Raw genomic sequence first — 22,297 nt, 5'->3', positions numbered from 1 at the left:
TACAGAAAACATCCAAACCAAAGTAATAGTAACAATTTAATTGATGTTCAACAAATAAAAAACAATATAATACAGATAAACACATGATAAAGCTTGGCTTACTGAATATTAGATCCCTTTCTTCAAAAGCACTTTTTGTAAATGATATGTTCACTGACCATAAACTAGATGTGCTTTGTCTGACAGAAACCTGGCTAAAACAAGATGATTACATTACTTTAAACGAGTCTACACCCCAAGATTACTGTTACAAACATGAACCGCGTCCAAAAGGTAAAGGGGGAGGTGTTGCTGCAATTTATAGCATTATTTTCAGTATCTCTCAGAGGTCGGGTTTCAAGTATAATTCGTTCGAAGTAATGGTGCTTCATATAACGTTATCCAAAGAAACAAGTGTTAATGATAAATCCCCTGTGATGTTTGTACTGGCTACTGTATACAGGCCATCATACAGACTTTATTAAAGAATTTTCTGATCTTCTATCGGAGTTAGTGCTGACTGCAGATAAAGTCCTAATCGTTGGTGATTTTAATATCCATGTTGATAATGAAAGAGATTCGTTGGGATCAGCATTTATAGACATTCTAAACTCTATTGGTGTTAAACAACACGTGTCAGGACCTACTCATTGTCGAAATCATACTCTAGATTTAATACTGTCACATGGAATTGATGTCAGTGGCATTGAAATTTTGCAGCAGAGCGATGATATCTCAGATCATTATCTAGTCGCCTGTATATTCCATATAGCTAAAGCTGTAAAGCCAACTCCTTGTTACAAATATGGTAGAACCATTACCTCTACCACAAAAGACTGCTTTATAAATAATCTTCCTGACTTATCTCAGTTCCTCAGCATATCCAATAGCTTAGAACAACTTGATGATGTAACTGAAACTATGGACTCTCTCTTTTCCAGCACTTTAGATGCGATTGCTTTAGATGCTCCTTTACGCTTAAGGAAGATTAAGGATAAGAGTCCAACACTGTGGTATAATGAGCACATTCGCGCCCTAAAGAGAGCAGCCCGGAAAATGGAGCACAGCTGGAGGAAAACTAAACTAGAGGTATTTCGTTTAGCTTGGCGGGAAAGTACCCTATCCTACAGAAAAGCATTAAAAACTGCTAGATCTGATTACTTTTCGTCTCTTCTAGAAGAAAACAAACATAACCCTCGGTATTTATTCAATACAGTGACTAAATTAACGAAAAATAAACCATCAACAGGTGTTGGCATTTCCCAAGAGCATAGCAGTAATGACTTTATGAACTACTTCACTTCCAAGATCGATACCATCAGAGATAAAATTGTATCCTTGCAGCCGTCAGCTACAGTATCACATCAGATAGCGCACTATAGATCCCCTGAGGAACAATTCCATTCATTCTCTACTGTGGGAGAGGAAGAATTTTATAAACTTGTGAGGAATTCCAGTCAGGATTTAGATCATATCATAGTACTGAGACTTCTCTCATTAGAGTTACAAATGACCTGCTTCTATCATCTGATCGTGGTTGTATCTCTTTATTAGTTCTACTGGATCTTAGCGCTGCGTTTGACACTATCGACCACAACATTCTTTTGAATAGACTAGAAAACGTTTTTGGCATTAGTGGAAGCGCCTTAGCATTGTTCAAAACGTACTTATCTGACCGCCATCAGTTCGTAGCAGTGAATGAAGAGGTATCATATCGATCACAAGTGCAGTATGGAGTACCACAAGGCTCAGTACTAGGGCCGTTACTTTTCACGCTTTACATGTCACCCTTGGGAGATATTATCAGGAGACATGGTCTTAGCTTTCACTGTTATGCTGATGATACTCAGCTCTATATTTCTTCGCAGCCTGGTGAAACGCATCAAATTGAGAAACTAATGGAATGCATAGTCAATATAAAAAACTGGATGACGAGTAATTTTTTACTGCTAAATTCTAAAAAAACAGAGGTGTTAATTATCGGACCTAAAAACCCCACATGTAATAACTTAGAACATTATCTAACACTTGATGGCTGCTCTGTCAATTCTTCTTCATCAGTCAGGAACCTAGGTGTGCTGTTTGATAGCAATCTTTCATTTGAAAGCCATGTTTCTAGCATCTGTAAAACTGCATTTTTTCATCTCAAAAGCATATCTAAATTGCGACCTATGCTCTCAACGTCAAATGCAGAAATACTAATTCATGCGTTTATGACCTCAAGGTTAGACTATTGTAATGCTTTATTGGGTGGTTGTTCTGCACGCCTGATCAACAAACTACAGTTAGTCCAAAATGCAGCAGCTAGAGTCCTTACTAGAACCAGGAAATATGACCATATTAGCCCGGTTCTGTCAACACTGCACTGGCTCCCTATCAAACATCGCATAGATTTTAAAATCTTGTTAATTACTTATAAAGCCCTGAATGGTTTAGCTCCTCAGTACTTGAGCGAGCTCTTATCACATTATTGTCCTCCACGTCCAATGCGTTCTCAAAACTCTGGCCGTTTGATAATACCTAGAATATCAAAATCGACTGTGGGCAGCAGATCCTATTCCTATTTAGCACCCAAACTCTGGAACAATCTACCTAACACTGTTCGGGAGGCAGACACACTCTGTCAGTTTAAATCTAGATTAAATACCTATCTCTTTAGCCTGGCTTACACATAACACACTAATACGCTTCTATTATTCAAATCCGTTAAAGGATTGTTAGGCTGCATTAATTAGATCAACCGGAACTGGGAACACTCCCCATAACACACGATGTACTCGTTACATCATAAGTAGAATGGCATCTACGCTAATATTTGTCTGTTTCTTTCCTATTCTGTCTCTCAGTCCGTATCCAATCAGATGGTGGATCAGCACCAAGAGATGATGTCTACAGCCCTGATCGTCAGCGGAGACCAGGACACCCAGATGACCTCCAGAGACATATCCCCAGTGAAAACCTCTATTGAATACAATAAAACTAAAAAAATATAACTAAATAACTAAAATATAATAAAATACCTCACTAAATAATACTACTATTGTTAGAAATTGCAACAAAATTAAAATAGAAATATAAACTTTTAAACTGCGGGTTTCGTCTGGTCAGAGGAGAACTGGCCCCGACTGAGCCTGGTTTCTCCCAAGGTTTTTCTCCATTCTGTCACAGAGGAGTTTTGGTTCCTTGCCGCTGTCGCCTCTGGCTTGCTCAGTTGGGGACACTTAATTTCTAGCGATTATCGCCGATTTGATTGCACAGATAATATTTAAACTAAACTGAGCTAGACAATGACATCTCTGAATTCAATAATGAAATGCCTTTAACTGAAAATTGAGTGTTTAATCGTATCATTATACATTACTGACACTCTATCCTCTAATTTGATACTGTTAAGTGCTTTGACACAATCTGTATTGTTAAAAGCGCTATATAAATAAAGGTGACTTGACTTGACTTGACTTTGGTCCCAGCTCTCTGCAGGTCAGTCACTAGGTCCCCCCGTGTGGTTCTGGGATTTTTGCTCACAGTTCTTGTGATCATTTTGACCCCACGGGGTGAGATCTTGCGTGGAGCCCCAGATCGAGGGAGATTATCAGTGGTCTTGTATGTCTTCCATTTTCTAATAATTGCTCCCACAGTTTATTTCTTCACACCAAGCTGCTTACCTATTGCAGATTCAGTCTTCCCAGCCTGGTGCAGGTCTACAATTTTGTTTCTGGTGTCCTTTGACAGCTCTTTAGTCTTGGCCATGGTGGAGTTTGGAGTTGGACTGTTTGAGGTTGTGGACAGGTGTCTTTTATACTGATAACAAGTTCAAACAGATGCCAGGTAACGAGTGGAGGACAGAGGAGCCTCTTAAAGAAGAAGTTACAGGTCTGTGAGAGCCAGAAATCTTGCTTGTTTGTAGGTGACCAAATACTTATTTTACCGAGGAATTTACCAATTAATTCTTAAAAAATCCTACAATGTGATTCTCTGGATTTTTTTTTCTCATTTTGTCTCTCATAGTTGAGGTATACCTATGATGAAAATTACAGGCCTCTCTCATCTTTTTAAGTGGGAGAACTTGCACAATTGATGGCTGACTAAATACTTTTTTGCCCCACTGTACATGCAAAGCATGTGTGCATCCATGTTATAAAATTACGTGGGCAATATTGGTGATTGCTAATGTAATAATATAGTTGTTCCTGATAAACCTATCAACATGCTCACTAATTTATTTCTCACTGTTTAAATAATTTGACTGGTAGTGTATGTATTGTCACCATGTTTGCTTTGTCTTTGTCCGTTCATTGTGTTGCTCATGTCTGTTTTGTGTTTTCTCATGCAGTTTCTGCCGTCTCACGTTTTCCTGGGTTCCAGTTTCCTGCCACTGTTTTGGATATTTTGGATATTGCACCCATGATGTATTGACTCTTCTGTTGTTTATTTGTTTGTTTGTTTCTAATAAACTGTTTAACTGCACTCGCAAGTGAATCTCAAGTTATTTTATGTAATAGTTATATGTATACACATTTCTTTTTTCCTCACATTCTTTCTTGTAGAAATTCCCTCTCAGTCACACATCTGACTCAATGGATCATTATGGAGCTCATTATGCGGGCCTTTGTCTTCTCAGGTGTGAGTCACAGCATTATCCATGATAGTTCACGCCATCTCGCATAGACCCTTTCTACTCAAAAGTTGCAACATCTAGCTACTGGGGTGCCTCAGGGCTCAGTTCTTGGACCACTTCTCTTCTCTGTCTACATGGCATCAATAGGCTCTGTAATTCATAAACGTGGCTTTTCATATCACTGCTATGCTGATGACACTCAACTCTACCTCTCATTCCATCCTGATGATCCGACGACAGCTGCTCGCATCTCAGCATGTCTAAGAGACATTTCTTGCTGGATGAAAGACCATCACCTTCAACTCAACATAGCTAAGACAGAACTGCTTGTAGTTTCAGCAAACCCATCACTTCACAATTTCACCTTCCAGTTAGGCTTATCAACCATAACTCCTTCAAAAACAGCCATAAACCTTGGTGTTGTGATTGATGATAAGCTGAATTTCTCAGACCATGTTGCTAAAACTGCCCATTACTGCAGATTTGTTTTATACAATTAGGAAGATCAGGCCCTTTCTTTCGGAACATGCAACACAACTCCTTGTTCAAGCTCTTGCTTTGTCCAGACTTGACTATTGCAATGCTCTCTTAGCAGGTCTTCCAGCCAATTCCATCAAACCTCTACAATTAATCCAAAATGCCACTGCAAGATTAGTCTTTAATGAGCCGAAAAGAACGCACGTCACACCACTTTTGTTAAATTTGTTTGATCTTTTAGGTAAAACTATTCAATCTCTTCTTAATAGTAGTTTAATTAATGGAAATGTCCCTGTTTGTTTTAAACATGCAGTAGTGCAGCCTATTCTTAAGAAACCAAATTTAGACTGTACTGTTTTGAGTAATTACCGACCTATATCGAAACTTCCTTTCTTATCAAAAATTTTAGAGAAGGTTGTTCTGTCCCAGCTTGCGTCATATTTAGATACGAATGCTGTTATAGATATGTTCCAGTCAGGTTTTAGGTCTCTTCATAGTACAGAATCCGCCATTCTTAAGGTTTTTAATGATATTTTTTTGGCAGTTGATTCTGGAAAGGTAGTTATTCTTATTTTACTTGATCTCACAGCTGCTTTTGATTCTGTTGATTATAGTATTTTATTGCAGCATTTGGAAGATGTTGGTGTTAGGGGTACTGCCTGGTTCAAATCATACGTAAATGATAGATCTTTCTCGGTTTGCCTTGGAGATTTGTGTTCGACATCAGCTAAATTACATAGTGGTGTGCCACAGGGGTCTATTTTATTTTCATTATATATGGGCCCTTTGGGCTCAATTTTTCGTAAATATAATATTATGGGTAACACTTTACAATAAGGTTCATTAGTTAACTACATTAGTTAACATGAACTAATAATGAACTGCACTTATACAGCGTTTATTAATCTTTGTTAATGTTAATTTCAACATTTACTAATACATTATTAAAATCTTGTTAACATTAGGTAATGCACTGTGAACTAACATGAACTAACAATGAACATCTGTATTTTTAATAACTAACGTTAGCGAAGATTAGTAAATCCAGTAACAAATGTATTGCTCATGGTTAGTTCATGTTAGTTAATAGATTAACTAATGTTTAACTAATGAACCTTATTGTAAAGTGTTACCATATTATGTATAATTTATATGCAGATGATACTCAGTTATATATCCCAATAGATCCAAGTGGATCTCAATCTTTTGAGGAACTTGCTCAGTGTTTAGGTGAGATAAGAGCCTGGTTGGCAAGCAATTTTCTTCATCTTAATACTAATAAGACTGAGTGTGTTGTTTTTGGACCTTCGTCTGCTTCCAAGGAAATTATAAGTACGTTGGCCTCTATGAAGATAAGTGCTTCAGATCATGTTAAGAATTTGGGTGTTACAATGTATTCAGCTTTAGTTTTAGATAAACAGGTTTCTAGTGTTGTGAAGGCTGCCTTTTATCAACTTAAAATTATTTCTAAACTGAAATCTATACTTTCTTTTAAGGATCTGGAGACTCTTATTCATGCTTTTGTGTCATCACACATTGATTACTGTAATTCTGTATATATAGGTATTTCACAGGGTCAGTTATCTCGTCTTCAATTAGTACAAAATTTTGCTGCCAGACTTTTGACTCCTACAAAGAAGAGAGAGAGAATTACTCCAGTTTTGATTTCTTTACACTGGTCGCCTGTAGAATCTAGAATTGAATTCAAGGTTTTGTTGATGGTTTTTAAAGCATTGCATGGCATTTCTCCAAAATATATTGCTGACCTTTTAATTCCTTATCAAAATTCAAGAAACTTGAGATCTTCGAATCAGATGATTCTTCATGTTCCTAAAATGAGATTAAAATCTAAGGGTGATAGGGCCTTTTCAGTGGCTGCTCCCTGTTTATGGAACTCTCTCCCAATGCATATTAAATCTTCCCCATCTGTGGATGCTTTTAAATCTAGATTGAAATCGCACCTTTTTAGTAGAGCTTTTGGAGTCGATTAGAGGGATCAGGTTTTACATTTTAATGTTGAATTTTGTTTTTGTGACTGACCAAAGTGCTTACCAGCATCAATACATACAATGGCAGTTGTTTTAAATGTGCTATAGAAATAAAATTTGTATTGTATTTGTATTTTCATCAATTTGCACTGGCTACCAATAGGTGCTTGCGTAAAATTGAAGGCATTAATGTTTGCCTACAAAACCACCTCTGGCTCTGCACCCCTTTACCTAAATTCAGTACTTCAGACCTATGTGCCCTCTAGAAGCTTGCATTCTGCAAGTGAACGATGCATTATTGTGCCATCCCAAAGAGGCACAAAATCACTTTCACCGACTTTTTCATTAACTGTTCCCACCTGGTGGAATGACCTGCCCAACTCAATCCGAGCAGCTGAATCCTTAGCCATCTTCAAGAAACGGCTAAAAACACATCTCTTCCATCTTTATTTGACCCTCTAGTGCTCTCTATTCTAATTCTATTTTATCTATCTGTCTTATTTTTATTTAAAAAAAACACAAACACTTGACCCTCTATCAATTGCATATTTATTCTCTAACTGCTAGCTTTTCTTGAAAAACTGACACTAGCTTTCTTTTTTCTATTCTATCTACTTGTTTCTTAAAAAGAAAAAAGAAAAAGTTTCTTTTTTTCTATATTCTATCTACTTGTTTTCTTAAAAACAAAAAACAAACAAAAAAAAAACCTTGCTGCGTGTACTGCGTTTGGGTAACCGAGACTTGTCATAGCACTTGCATGTTGTTGCTCTTTTGTTGGTTTTGATTGCTTCTATTGTCCTCATTAGTAAGTCGCTTTGGATAAAAGCGTCTGCTAAATGACTAAATGTAAATGTATTGAGACCAAACTTCGTGTGTTATGACAAGCATGACTTGAGGCTGCCTGCAGTGTTTCGGCGCTGTGCCACCTAGTGGTCAGGAGATACGAAAAATGGCTATTTTTCATTATAACTTCTCAATGGTTTGGCCAAAAATCACAAAACTGGTCTCTTTAGATTCGATGCATCATGCCGAATTTTCCCATGTCAACCATTTTGAATTTTGTAATAAAATGCTATATTTTATGAACGCATTGACGTATCGTTACGAAACTTGGTACGCATTGACGTATCGTTACGAAACTTGGTATGGTTCATCAGCACAATGCCCTGAAGGAGTCTGAGAAGTTTCAGGCCAGTACCACCTAGTGGTAAAATCAAATATTCACATGCTTATAATGGTATGTGTGGTCGACTTATTTTCACGGGGGTCACCTTTTTAGACTCCTGAATCCTTGCCGAATCCAGTGATCCCAAGCATGCCAGGTTTTGCCTTACGGTTTGTGCAACGTTGCATTTTAGCGCTTAAAAAACATTTGCCAATATCTTAAAAACCATTACTCCAATCGACACGAAACCACCATAGGAAATTTGAAAACATTGCGTGCCAGCTATATGCTAATGCCCAGTTAACAAAATTTTGATAGTAAGTGGCAAAAAAATGCAAATAAATTCAGCCATCAGTCATTTTTTTCTCTTCTCATGTATAAAAATGTCTATAACTCCATATTAGAATGAGATATTTTGACCAAATTTGGCACACATATGTATGGGCATACTCTAAGAACACAAAAAAAAAAATTGCGTGGGATTGTGCCTCTTGGTGGCACTATAATTGAACAAAACATGAAATTGCCATTGACTACAATAGAGTATTATGATATAAAATGCTATATTTTACGATTACTTTGGTGTACTATTACAAAACTTTGTATGTACCATCGAGACCATGACCTGAATGTACTCATAAAGTTTTGAGACAGTGCCACATTGTGGTCAAAAGTTATAATGAAATTTCGGTCCCACTTTATATTAGGTGGCCTTAACTACTATGTACATACATTTAAATTAAACATTTGATACAATGCGCTTATTGTGTACATACATGTTTTTACATTGTACTTATATTGTAAAAAAATACCTATATGTACTTACATCTGTAATTAATTTCTGTAATTACATTTATAATTACACTGTCAACCCATCCCTTACACCTTAACCCACCCTTAAACCTACCCATACCACCAAACCTGTCCCTAACCTTACCCATATCCCACCTCAATAACAGCAAAAGTGTTTTGCAATACAATATGACCACAATAAGTACATTGTACTTATTTTTTTGATGTAAGTACATAGTAGGTAAGGCCACCTAATATAAAGTGTAACCAAACTTTCAAATAAATGCTAATAGCTTTCTGTGAATTTCTCCCTATTGTAATGAGACTGGTATTAATAGATTCCTTGGGTCATGCTGAGAACAGTGATACCAATGTTGCCATAGTCAGCCAAATTTCCTGTCCGGCATTTTGACTTTCTTTTAAAAACTACTTTTTCGAACTCCTCCTAGACCGTTTGTCTGATTTTCACCAAAATCGAATCATATCATCATGAGATGATGCTCACAAAAAGTTATGGGTTTTGTGTTGATAGACAAAACCATTTTCGCATGTCACAGCAACAAATTTGAGGCATGATGCCAAAATGACACTTCCGTCTGTATCTCTGCAATGCTTATTGACACCAAACTTTGTGTATGCCATTGTCAACTCACACAGAACATACCACATCGATTTGATAACAGCATCTCCTATTGGTCAAACATAAGTCAATAAATCATATTACTAGAGGTTGTATTTATGATTTTTCAGCCGTTTTGACTAAAATCATCCTAAAATGGCTTCAATTACTCATTTCTGCAGTTGGTCTGATGCTTGCTTCTGTAGTGCTTGGCCCTGTAATTACTGCTTGCAGCTATATTTATGAATGGATTTGGATGGATCTTTGTGATCTCTCTTTGTTTCACCCACTGCTGCTGCATCCGTAGATCCTTAGGAATTTTTATGGCGGTCACAAGCCAAAACCATAGGAATTAGACTCTAGATGTGTGAAGAGCATAAGCTGCACGTGAACCGAGGAGAAGTCCTGTCCTTCTCAGGCTTGATACCAGAGGTCGTCTTCTTTCCCTCTAAGAAGCACATTGTCATAGCATCTCTATCTAATGGTATTGGACAGTTTGTTTGTGGTAGTCCACATGATCCAATCAAAATGTAGCAAGCTTTTGTCCACTGTTGTGGTCAGAAAGGGGTCCCGCCATAAAACCGAGCCTTGGAATGTGCTGTTTAACACAATACATTTGTAGTAGTGGATTAAGGTAGTGAGGAGCTGTTCCCGTGGTAGTCCTGAAAGCCAACATCAAAACCTTAAATTTGATTCTGGCCACAACTGGGAGCAAGTGGAGTAAAATCAGGAGGCGTGTGTTACACTGTTTGAAAGACCTGCCAGTAGAGAACTGCAGTAGTCCAGTCTTGAAATGTAACACACACAGTCTGCACAAATCAGACGTCATCAATAGTGGTTCTTTACAGTTATTTATTGATGTAGTTACGTCAGCAGGAAACTGTAGACCACCATTTTAAACTGAGTTATTGTGAAATCACCCTAATCTATTATAATATACTAGGAACTGCAAGAGCTAGGGGGACTGAAAAACATCTCTGTGGAGCTTCCTGATTGGCCAGTTAGTGATGACACAGTGCTTCACTTGGCAACCGCTGAGGCTCTAGCAACAGGTTGGTCCATCCAGTTGGTGGGTTTGGATTGAGCAGCACTGAATTTTATTTAACAGAATTATGATACTGATTTTTCTGAAATGAAACAAATATTTTGAGCTGTCATTATCTTGCAGGAAAAGCAGGCGAGGAGCTACTGCATGAGGTTGCTTTCCGATATATGGAGGGAATGAAGGACATGGAAGGAAGGAAGCCAGGACCTTCAAGTATTCTAGGTATGTAACAACATGTTGTAACTTTTGATAACATGAGTAACCATCTAACCCAAATCACCATCACTAACAGAGAGGCTGCTTCCCATTACTTTTATTTATGTAAAATATTATTTAATAATATTTAATAAACGACAACAGCCATTAAAAAGTTGTTAAGCAATTAAATCAAGAGTACAAAGGCACCACAGTGAAAGCATTAAAGTTATATAAAAATGTAAAGTTATGAAACTTTGCCCTCAGCCAAAACTGTTTGCTCTGAAACAAATAGTAGTGATAGCCGCCGACATGTGTCAAGTTTGATTAATTACTTTGACCTTTGTGACCTCATAATAATATTAATGATAACCATATGTGACCTTTGATCTCATAATGAGTTTCAGATGCGGAAATCAGAGAAGCGTGAAATTCCGGCGTCATCCGGGCTGAGCTATGATGTTTGTAGGTGTCCATCGGTGGAAAAACCATAAATGAGCTGTAAAGTAATGTTTTTGAAGATTTTATGGTCCGTTTTGAAACTTTCTCATGGGAACATCTGTGTGGTGAGCGAGCGCCCCTCCCATCTACGGCGCACAAATCAGGTTGCGTTCTGAGGCGCGCGCGCGCTCTCTTTCCCCCTCTCTCTCTCTCTCTCTCTCTCTCTCTCTGTGGGAGATGTATGAAAAAGATATTGTATTTAAGGACAAAATCAGAATAAATAAGCAATTTTTTTTAACAGAACCGTTTTAAGACACGCATATATTCTGTTGGTTGTATAAAAATAATTGACCATTCTTCGAATGTGAGGTTTACAAAATTTGTATTTAGTTTAAGCTGGAAAAGGTGCTCTCACCCTCCGCAAGCGCGAGCATGCTCGTGTGTGTGTTTGTGTGTGAGCGTGTTTGTTTGTTTGTGTGTGACGTGCTCCCGTCATTTCTGGCCGTTGTGGGAGAGAGAAAGCTTTGCAAACATTCTAATTATTTGTATACTTTAATGTTTAAATGTTTCCCTAATAAGTATTTATATTTTAACTTATTTTGCATCAAACGATTGTTTAATAGTTTGTATTTTATTCATCCTCTTCACAATTGAATGTTTTTAAACTAAAAATAGTAACATTTCGATAGCTTTACAACGACGCAATGGCTCCGTTGGCTAAGACGCTGTGACGCAGTTAGATGCTCGTTTTGATAACGTATCTAATCTCGGACGGATTCAAAACTTTTTTAATTATCTACATCTAATCAACCTTTATTCTACGAATTTAATGTTGGTTATGTTTATTTCACAATGTTTTGCTTATTTCATACCCTTTCAGAAATTCAGTTTCGCCTAACTGGATCGGCATTGTTGGTCTGTTTATACAGATGCAACCGTAATTTTATGGTTTGTTTTAAGAAGTTTGTTTAAATAACAGTTCTAGGCGTCTGTTTCGGTTCTATCCGTAACGAAATAAATATTTCTAATTAGACACGGCCATCCTGATTTTCACAGACTTAGGGTTCTGTTTATGTAAACAGAATACTATGTTTTTCACATGTGCTAGTAATTAGTCATGGTGATAATTTCAGACGCCCCATCGATTTAGTAGTTGTGTTTAGACCCTGGGAGAACACTTTTTATCCGATGAATCAAAACAAATAACAGCGCGACATATGCGTGACTGTTTTCTTTCTCGGAACAAAGCCGTTTGTCACTGTATATCACTCTAGCAGATGTTTTGTAATGAGTTATAATGTGGTGTTTGAGTGCTCCCTGCTGGTTATTGATGAAACTACAACCTCACGATAAATGTTTGTTTAAACTGTTGAAAAACAAAAAAATATTTAAAAAAAATAAAAAATAAAAAATTGTTAGCTAATTTCTTTACCTTTAATACATTATTTTACCTTAAAATATAATATACTGTTATTTAAACGATACCATTAGAAGTCGAAGGCGGACCGCCAAGGTGTTGTAAACGCCCACCCCTGCGAGTGATTTAAGAGCGAGCGTGTTGCGGGGCCGTCCCACTTCCTTTTCGCGATTTGGAGAAAGATAGCGGTTTTTCTTACTATCATCATAGAACATAACGGTGAGTAATTCCCTTTAAAAGCTTAGAATGAAATATATGATTAGAACTTGTTTATTCTCAACCTTATCTCAATTGATATAAACTATCTTTAACAGTTTTCCTATTATAGGGGAATCAAATGGGGAACAAAGTGTTTTTAGCCAGATTGATGTCTTTTTTTAGTCTTTTTTTCCTGATTTTTTTATATAAGCTGAATGTTTTTAAATATTTTACACCAGAAAACATTTTATTTTGTAGTTTCTGCACATCTGATCGATCAACAACACCAAAACGGTAAATAATTATTTTAAACTTTTTTTTGGTTGGAATCGATGTTATCTTGTTTTGCACGGTAGTCCTGCATGGAGGCGTGTGAGCTACCACACTGCGTGCCGAATACGTGGTCAAACTATGAGTGGTTATGTAGAATTTTTTTATAAATCCAATTAAGATTATTTGTTTTCTTTGCAGCGGCTGAACTGATCGGTGAACATCAACAACTCCAAAACGGTAAACAATTATTTTAATCTTTTTTACTTTTATTTTGACGGATTGGCCGTTATCTTGTTTTATGTGGGAGTACGACCATGAGCCAAATTCCTGCACGCGGGCGGGTACCCGACGGGTGAACCGCAAAAATTGACGTAACGGGTGGAATAATATTGACGTGTCGGGTGCGGTGCGGTGCGGGTGCAGGTGCGGGTCGGACTGTGACAGGCACGGGCGGGTTGCGGGTACAATTATAACCAAGACTATTTCGACTTAATCCAGTACACGCTGATAGGCAGCTCCTTTCAAATTGTCCCGTGCTTGTGTTCGCGCGCTCTGTCTGAAGACCGGGCTTCTACAGCGGGATTTGCAAACACTGAGCACTGTAGCCAATCGACAGCTGTATTGACATTGATTGACAGCTGTAGGTCTAGTGATTACATTAAAGGGAGCGCTCTTTGCTCGCTTTTCTGTAGTTAATCTATTCACAGTTTGAATAAAAGCTTTAGTCCGCAATAGTTTTATATTGTTTACACGTTGAATGGTGCTTTCTCTCTCTCTGTGTTAACTTGTTGGGCTGCGTGTGTTAAATGTTATTATTAAATTTATTATTATTTATTATTAAAATATTAACGCATTAACTCAGAATGACTTGTTAATTGCTTGTTACATTAAAAATAAAATAAAGGTGTTTTGTCTGCCTTATGTAGATTTAATGCGGGTGCGGTTCGGGTCGCGGTTTTTATGTCAAACGGGTCGGGTCGGGTTCGGAATTAAATTAGTGTTGCTGTCGGATAACGGGTCGGGTATTTGGTTAACTACTGCGGGTGCGGGGCGGGTGCGGGTTTATCAAACAGGACCCGTGCAGGACTCTGCCATGAGCGCGAGCTACCACGTGGTGCGCCGATCACGTGGTCAGACTATGAGTGGTTATGTTTAAGTTGTAGCAGCATGGATGTTGAGCAATTTATTAATTCGATTAATTTTTATTTTTATTCTTTTAGAGTTTATTGATCTCACTCAGGAAATCGACGAATGTGAAGATCAGGCCAGACCGTGTGGCTCTAACAACAAGAACAGTCGCAGCCCTCTGAGGAAAAAGAAAAGATTTGTCGCTTTAGTTAATCCTTCATAAAGGGGAGAAAAAGAAGAATTATGCGATGGTAAGTTTTATTTTTTAATATTTTATAGTTGTGTGGTCGTCTGTAATACTTGAACATTTCATTGCATAGATCTTCAAAACGGTTATAATAATAATAATAATAATAAAAGTTAATATTTTACATAAGCTGAATAGATAGTTATATTTTTATATTTAAATGCGGCAGAAACCTTATGTTACTTTGGATCCATCTGGTGGTTAAAAATTGGTAGTGCTTTTTTTTTTTTTTAATAGAAACTATGGCGACATCTGGTGGCTAAAATCTGTACTTGTTTTTTTATTTATTTATTTTTTATTCTATTTGTTTTATTTTATTTTTTAAATAGAAACTATGGTGACATCTGGTGCCAATTTTATTTTATTTATTTATTTATTTTTGTTGAATGTATTTATGTGACTTTAACCTCTATACAGATAGTTCATCAGAACCCCACAGATCTGTCAGTTTTACCGAGCCTGAGATAATTCAAGGTATTCATATCATATTTATTTACCAAAGAAAATCGTTGGGGTTTATTCTCTAGGTTTATTAATTATTTAAAATTTTCATGCAGCTTTAAAGTCTTGACGACGTTTAACCTCCGTTTATTCTTTTTCAGATAGATGGTCAGACCCCGACAGAACCAATGATGTTACATAATTTGAGATGTGTGTGTGTGTGTTTCATATTTAATAACAAAGTGTCATGCAGAATGAGAGCGTAAATCTGATGCGTGATTTTGTTAATGAGAGATTTGATGCGTTGCGTGAAGAGTTGGTTAACAAGCTGAACGAACAGCATAACAATTTTCTAGCTAGGCAGACCGCCTTCTTCAGCGATCTTCATAATCGAATGGATGCGAGGTTTCATGAACGATGAGGTAATTTACATCAGGCGACCGATAATCGTATGCGTTGCATGCAAACACGAATATTTGAAAATTTCATGTCAGTTCACGACGTTTTGCAGCAACAACTTCATGAGCGAAGATTAATAGTCACGCTGCTTTGTTCAATTAACGGTTGTTTGCAGCAACGATAGAGGATGCTCTGTAACCAGCCTCTCTATTTTTAATACTTCTGTAATCAGTCTATGTGTCTGTTTGTATCGATATCATTTTCTGTCTTTCAAAACTCTGTAATCAGTCTGCATACCTGTTTTTATCGAAATCATTTTCTGTCTTTCAATACGCCGTAATCAGTCTTCATATCTGTTTTTATTGATATCATTTTCCTTAATCAGTCTCTATATTTTATTTTATGCTTCCGTCGTCTTTTGCACATCTGTTTTATCTTGCAGTCTATATTTCTGCTCTGAATGTATTGCTACAGTTTTATGAAACATTAGATTTTATAACTATTTTCCTTCTCTGAATGTATTGTTACAGTTTTACGAATCGTTACATTTTGTAACTATATTCTTGCTTTGAATGCTCTTTATCTTTTTTTCATGTTTTTATTGATATCATTTTCTGTAATCAGTTTATATATTTTTTAATTCTTCTGTCGTCTTTTGCATATCTGTTTTATCTTGCAGTCTATATTTCTGCTCTGAATGTATTGCTACAGTTTTATGAATCGTTAAATTTTATAACTATTTTCCTTCTCTGAATGTATTGTTACAGTTTTACGAATCGCTACATTTTGTAACTATATTCTTGCTTTGAATGATTTTTATGTTTTTTTCATATCTGTTTTTATTTATATAATTTTCTGTAATCAGTCTATATATTTTTAATGCTTCCGCCATCTTTTGCATACCTGTTTTATCTTGCAGTCTGTATTTCTGCTCTGAATGTATTGCTACAGTTTTATGAAACATTAGATTTTATAACTATTTTCCTGTTCTAAATGTATTGCTACAGTTTTATGAATCGTTAAATTTTATAACTATTTTCCTGTTCTGAATGTATTGCTACAGTTTTATGAATCGTTAAATTTTATAACTATTTTCCTTCTCTGAATGTATTGTTACAGTTTAACAAATCGCTACATTTTGTAACTATATTCTTGCTTTGAATGCTTTTTTATCTTTTTTTCATATGTTTTTATTGATATAATTTTCTGTAATCCGTCTATATATTTTTTAATGCTTCCGTTGTCTTTTGCATATCTGTTTCATCTTGCAGTCTATATTCCTTCTCTGAACGTATTGTTACAGTTTTACGAATCACTACATTTTGTAACTATATTTTTGCTTTGAATGCTTTTTTTTCATATCTGTTTCTATTCATATCATTTTCTGTAACCAACCTCTATATATATATATATATATATATATATATATATACAGACCAATCTCTTTCAGACCTGTTACAGAATGCTATCGAAATGCACTCAGAGACGTCCCCTAACTTGTGTGACATATTACAACGATTGATAGCTCGCTATCCAAATTATGTGGAATTGTCAGTTAACCCTCTGGGGTCGACAAACGCATATATGTGTTTTGAGGCAGATTTTCCTGATAAGGCCGAAATGAGCTTGAATTACTCTGCCATTTTTGATCGTACAGATAAGAGCAATACACCATTTGAATCTGTAAGGGGTCTACCTTTATTTGTATACACTCATAATAACAACTAAACTTTGTGCTTTTGAAGAATAAAGAAAACAAACAGGGTGCGCTTTCTGTCTTCTCCGTCTCCGCGAACTGCTTTTGAAACATGTCACTAAAATGAACTGTAACTCAGCAAATACTTAACACAGAGACATGAGAAATACAGGTGCTGGTCATATAATTAGAATATCATCAAAAAATTGCTTTATTTCACTAATTCCATTCAAAAAGTGAAACTTGTATATTATATTCATTCATTACACACAGACTGATATATTTCAAATGTTTATTTCTTTTAATTTTGATGATTAGAGCTTACAGCTCATGAAAGTCAAAAATCAGTATATCAAAATATTAGAATATTACTTAAGTCCAATACAAAGAAAGGATTTTTAGAAATCTTGGCCAACTGAAAAGTATGAAAATGAAAAGTATGAGCATGTACAGCACTCAATACTTAGTTGGGGCTCCTTTTGCCTGAATTACTGCAGCAATGCGGTGTGGCATGGAGTCGATCAGTCTGTGGCGCTGATAGTGGCCTTCAGCTCATCTGCATTGTTGGGTCTGGTGTCTCTCATCTTCCTCTTGACAATACCCCATAGATTCTCTATGGGGTTCAGGTCAGGCGAGTTTGCTGGCCAATTAAGCACAGTAACACTATCGTCATTGAACCAGCTTTTGGTACCTTTGGCAGTGTGGGCAGGTGCCAAGTCCTGCTGGAAAATGAAATCAGCATCTCCATAAAGCTTGTCAACAGAAGGAAGCATGAAGTGCTCTAAAATTTCCTGGTAGATGGCTGCGTTGACTGTGGACATCAGAAAACACAGTGGACCAACACCAGCAGATGACATGGCAGCCCAAATCATCACAGACTGTGGAAACTTCACACTGGACTTCAAGCAACATGGATTCTGTGCCTCTCCACTCTTCCTTCAGACTCTGGGACCTTGATTTCCAAATTAAATGTAAAATTTACTTTCATCTGAAAAGAGGACTTTGGACCACTGAGCAACAGTCCAGTTATTTTTCTCCACAGCCCAGGTAAGACGCTTCTGACATTGTCTCTGGTTCAGAAGTGGCTTGGTAGCCCTTTTCCCGAAGACGTCTGAGCGTGGTGACTCTTGATGCACTGACTCCAGCTTCAGTTCTCTCCTTGTGAAGCTCTCACAAGTGATTGAATCGGCTTTGCTTGACTGTATTCTCAAGCTTGCGGTCATCCCTGTTGCTTGTGCACCTTTTCCTACCCAAATTCTTCCTTCCAGTCAACTTTGCATTTAATATGCTTTGATACAGCACTCTGTAAACAGCCACACCTTTCAGTAATGACCTTCTGTGACTTACCCTCTTTGTGGAGGGTGTCAATGTTTGTCTTCTGGATCATTGCCAAGTCAGCAGTCTTCCCCATTATTGTGGTTTCAAAGAACTAGAGATACCCAGAATTTAGACTGTATGGATGGTCATTTATTCAAACTCAAATGTAAATAGCAACTACTAAATGTTTTATAATTACCTGTTTTAATCATGAATTACAGCAGGAATATGTGTTAAAGCATTTATTAACACACTGAACAATTATTATGATGTGTCTAAATAATAAGATTTATAAATGTACATTTAAGTAGTTTATTAATCATTTACTTACACTTTCTGCGCTTTAAGTCAAAGACTTGCGCAGAACAAGATGGCGCCGGTGTACATGGTGTGCCGTCTACCTGCTCTGTATGTCTTTGTTTTGTTCGTCCTTTTGACTTCCTGCCTCACTCAACAAGTATTTTCATTGTTTATCTACGATCGACCTCAGCTTTTAACAATTAGAGCGACAGTGGACGCTTTTAAAAATGAGTTTAAAGGATTTGGCTCTCTCCCGCGATACCTTTTGAGGAATATACCTGTGCACCTGTGCCACTCTTCTCTTGACGTTCGGAGACGACAAGCGAGGAAAAGAGGAAAACGAGGAGGCCTGATCGTAAAATTAAAGCGGGCCTTGGGGGGTAGTGATCTACGAGCCGTGTTCCGCCCATGTCACTCGCTTGATGTCACCGGGATCAGTCGAATAATCAACCGACGAGTCACGGTGGACAAGCATGGCTGGATTTACCCGGTTTTGCCTGGCAGTCTCTGTTAGGCGGGCAAGCTGGCCCCGAGAGGCATCGTTTCACGGAATCTTCGCCCTCTTCGCTGTGAGCGGCTCTTGGTGAGAGAGGATAGTACGATACGTATGGCGCTGCTTAACGTACGATCCGTTGGAAATAAATATTTTATTCTGAATGATTTTATTATGAACAACAAGCTGGACTGTCTGTTTTTGTCCGAAACCTGGCTAAAGGTAGGAGACCTGTCTTCGATGACGGAATTGCTACCACAGGGCTACTCATTTTTTAACTCGCCTAGATTAACTGGGCGAGGTGGAGGTTTGTTGTCTATTTTTAAAAAGGACATCGGTTGTCGGACAATATCGCCTGAACTCTATAATAGCTTTGAGTTGATGTCTTTTTATAATACACTGACTAAGCCTGTGCTGGTTGCACTTGTGTATCGCCCTCCTAAGCCAAACAAGGACTTTATAAACGAATTTGCTGATTTTATTAGTAAACTGGCTACACAATATGATCGCTTTTTAATTTTAGGCGATTTTAATGTACACTTGTGCTGTGGGCAGGATGTGATGTCTAGAGAACTGTTAAATGTGATTAACTCTTTTGATTTGACACAATGGGTTAAAGGACCAACTCATAATTTGGGACATACATTAGACTTAATTTTATCTTTTAACCTGCAAATTCAGAATGCTGTGATTGATGAGGTGTTTTTTTCTGACCATAAGCCAGTGTTTTTTAATGTCTGTTTTGATAAGAACTTGAGAGTGATTGTACCTGAAAAAATATGGTCTAGAAGAATTAATTCCGTGACTAGTGGAGAGTTTGCCTCATTATACAGAAATCATTGTGAAACTACTCTATTTGAAGAGGCTTTGAGGAATTTAAGTGTAGATGAACAGGTTAATCAGTTTAATGCTGTTTGTGCTGAAATTTTGGAATGTGTTGCTCCTCTTAAAGTTAAAACATGTAAAGGCAAATATCAGCCATGGGTAAATGATTCTGTACGGATACTTAGACAAAAGGTTCGTCAAGCTGAGAGAAGATGGAAAAAACATAAATTGCAGGTCTATTATGACATCTTTAGAGAGTCTTTATTGACGTTTCAGAAGACTGCTAGATGGGCTAAAAATAAATATTACTCTGATGTGATATCGCAAAATGTCCAACACTAAAATTTTGTTCAAAGTTTTAAATGCAGCCATAAATCCTGTGCAGCCTAGGTATCTTGATTCTTCCACTACTAAGTGTGAAGAATTTCTTAATTTTTTTAATAGGAAAATTGTCGATTTACATTTCAAGATACCAAAATCGCTAATAGTTCCGTCTGGTGATCTGGCTTCTGCCTGCTGTACAGAATGGACAAAATTCCATCCTATTACGTTTCCGGTTTTGGTGGACACTGTGAAGCATCTTAAACCTTCTTCATCAAAAGACGATGCTATGTCTCCTTGCCTTTTCAAACAGGTTATTGAGAGTGTTGGGACTACTGTGCTGAATCTAATTAATAACTCTCGGTCAGGGCATCTGTCCAGCTGGTTTTAAGCATGCCACAGTTCTCCCACTTTTAAAAAGGCCCAATTTGGCTGTGGAGGACATTAATAATTATAGACCTATTTCAAATCTACCTTTTCTAGCCAAGATACTAGAGAAATTGGTCTTTAAACAATTACAATATTATATTACCTTCAATGCAATATGTGAGCCTTTTCAGTCCGGTTTTAAATCTGGCCATAGTACTGAGACAGTGTTGGTTAAAGTGCTAAATTACATTTATTTATCAATAGACAATGGGGATAGTGTTATTTTAATTCTGCTTGATCTTAGTGCGGCATTCGATATGGTAGATCATAGGATTTTAATGGAGCGCCTTGAACATTGGGGTGGCCTAAAAGGTACTGTGCTGAAATGGTTTGAATCTTATCTTACGGATAGGTCTTTTTCAGTGAAAATTGGGAACTGTAATTCTTCAAGACTACATCTTCCCTGGGGAATTCCACAAGGGTCAATTTTGGCGCCGTTGCTGTTTTCTCTATATATGCTACCTTTAGGGCTATTTTTCGCAAACACAAAGTATCATTTCACTGCTATGCAGATGATACTCAGATTTATCTACCCGTAAGAGAGTCAAACCCAGATTCTATAAAGGTGTTGGTAGCTTGTTTACAGGAGGTAAAGGCCTGGATGACTGCAAATGTTTTGATGCTTAATGAAGATAAAACTGAGGTTATTGTTTTTGGCCCCAAAAATCAAGAAGTAATTCAGTGTTTAAATTCAACACATTTGGCAGCCTCGATTAAAACCCATGTGAAGGACTTGGGTTTTGTTTTGGATAGTGAATTAAAGATGGACAGGCAAATAAACACGGTTGTGAAATCCTGTTTTTTTCATTTGCGTTTGTTAGTGAAAGCGAAACCTTTTCTATCCACTACCGATTTGGAGAAAGCCATTACGGCTACCGTTTTCACTAGAATGGATTATTGTAACTCCCTTTATTTTGGAGTTGATTGTGGTGCAGTGGGGCGCCTACAGAGAATTCAGAACGCAGCGGCTAGAATGATTAAATCTGCAAAAAAACATGAATCGGTTACTCCATTACTTGCGTCACTCAATTGGCTGCCAGTAAGGCTTAAAATTATTTATAGGATACTTATTTTTGTTTTTAAGGCCCTTCACAATTTAGCAATTTAGGTATGTGTCAAGCATGGTTGCAGTCTATACTCCTTTGAGATCTTTGAGGTCTGAAAATCAACACCTCCTTTGTGTGACTAGGACAAAATATAAACACAGGGGAGATGGAGCTTTTTCTCGAGCCGGTCCAAAACTGTGGAATAACCTTCCTCTTACTATTAGATCTGTTAATTCATTATCGGTCTTTAAGGCTATGTTAAAAGCACATCTTTTAAAAACTAATGAGGAGCTGTTGTAGAGCAGGTTTAGTTATTTGAAATGTGTTTATGTTGTTATGTAATGTGTGTTGTCATTTGTGATTATGGTTGTTTTTATGTAAATTAGCTGTGATACTGTGAAGCACTTTGACCAACCTGGTGTTGTATTAAATTGTAAATGTAAATAAA

At 37.1% G+C, this 22,297-nt stretch overlaps 1 protein-coding gene and 1 long non-coding RNA gene across 5 annotated transcripts in view; both read left to right on the top strand.

The window, feature by feature from the left end:
- LOC131550953 (ADP-ribosylhydrolase ARH1-like) overlaps positions 1–22,297 on the top strand; it is a 190,827-nt gene that overhangs the window by 83,202 nt on the left and 85,328 nt on the right. For all 4 annotated transcript variants that reach the window (XM_058793493.1, XM_058793495.1, XM_058793492.1 and 1 more), the window contains 2 exons: positions 10,582–10,690; positions 10,807–10,905. In XM_058793493.1, the coding sequence (XP_058649476.1) occupies positions 10,582–10,690; positions 10,807–10,905 (208 nt within the window). The remainder of the gene's footprint in view (positions 1–10,581; positions 10,691–10,806; positions 10,906–22,297) is intronic.
- Positions 10,918–14,501, top strand: LOC131550955 (uncharacterized). The gene is made up of 3 exons (XR_009273674.1): positions 10,918–13,228; positions 13,406–13,444; positions 14,428–14,501. It is a non-coding gene; the product is annotated as an uncharacterized LOC131550955 (long non-coding RNA).

Source organism: Onychostoma macrolepis, chromosome 12 (assembly GCF_012432095.1).
Source record: "Onychostoma macrolepis isolate SWU-2019 chromosome 12, ASM1243209v1, whole genome shotgun sequence".
In the NCBI taxonomy this organism is placed as follows: Eukaryota; Metazoa; Chordata; class Actinopteri; order Cypriniformes; family Cyprinidae; genus Onychostoma; species Onychostoma macrolepis.
The sequence above is the reverse complement of the archived record's forward strand: the minus strand, read 5'-3'. Positions and strand labels throughout refer to the sequence as shown.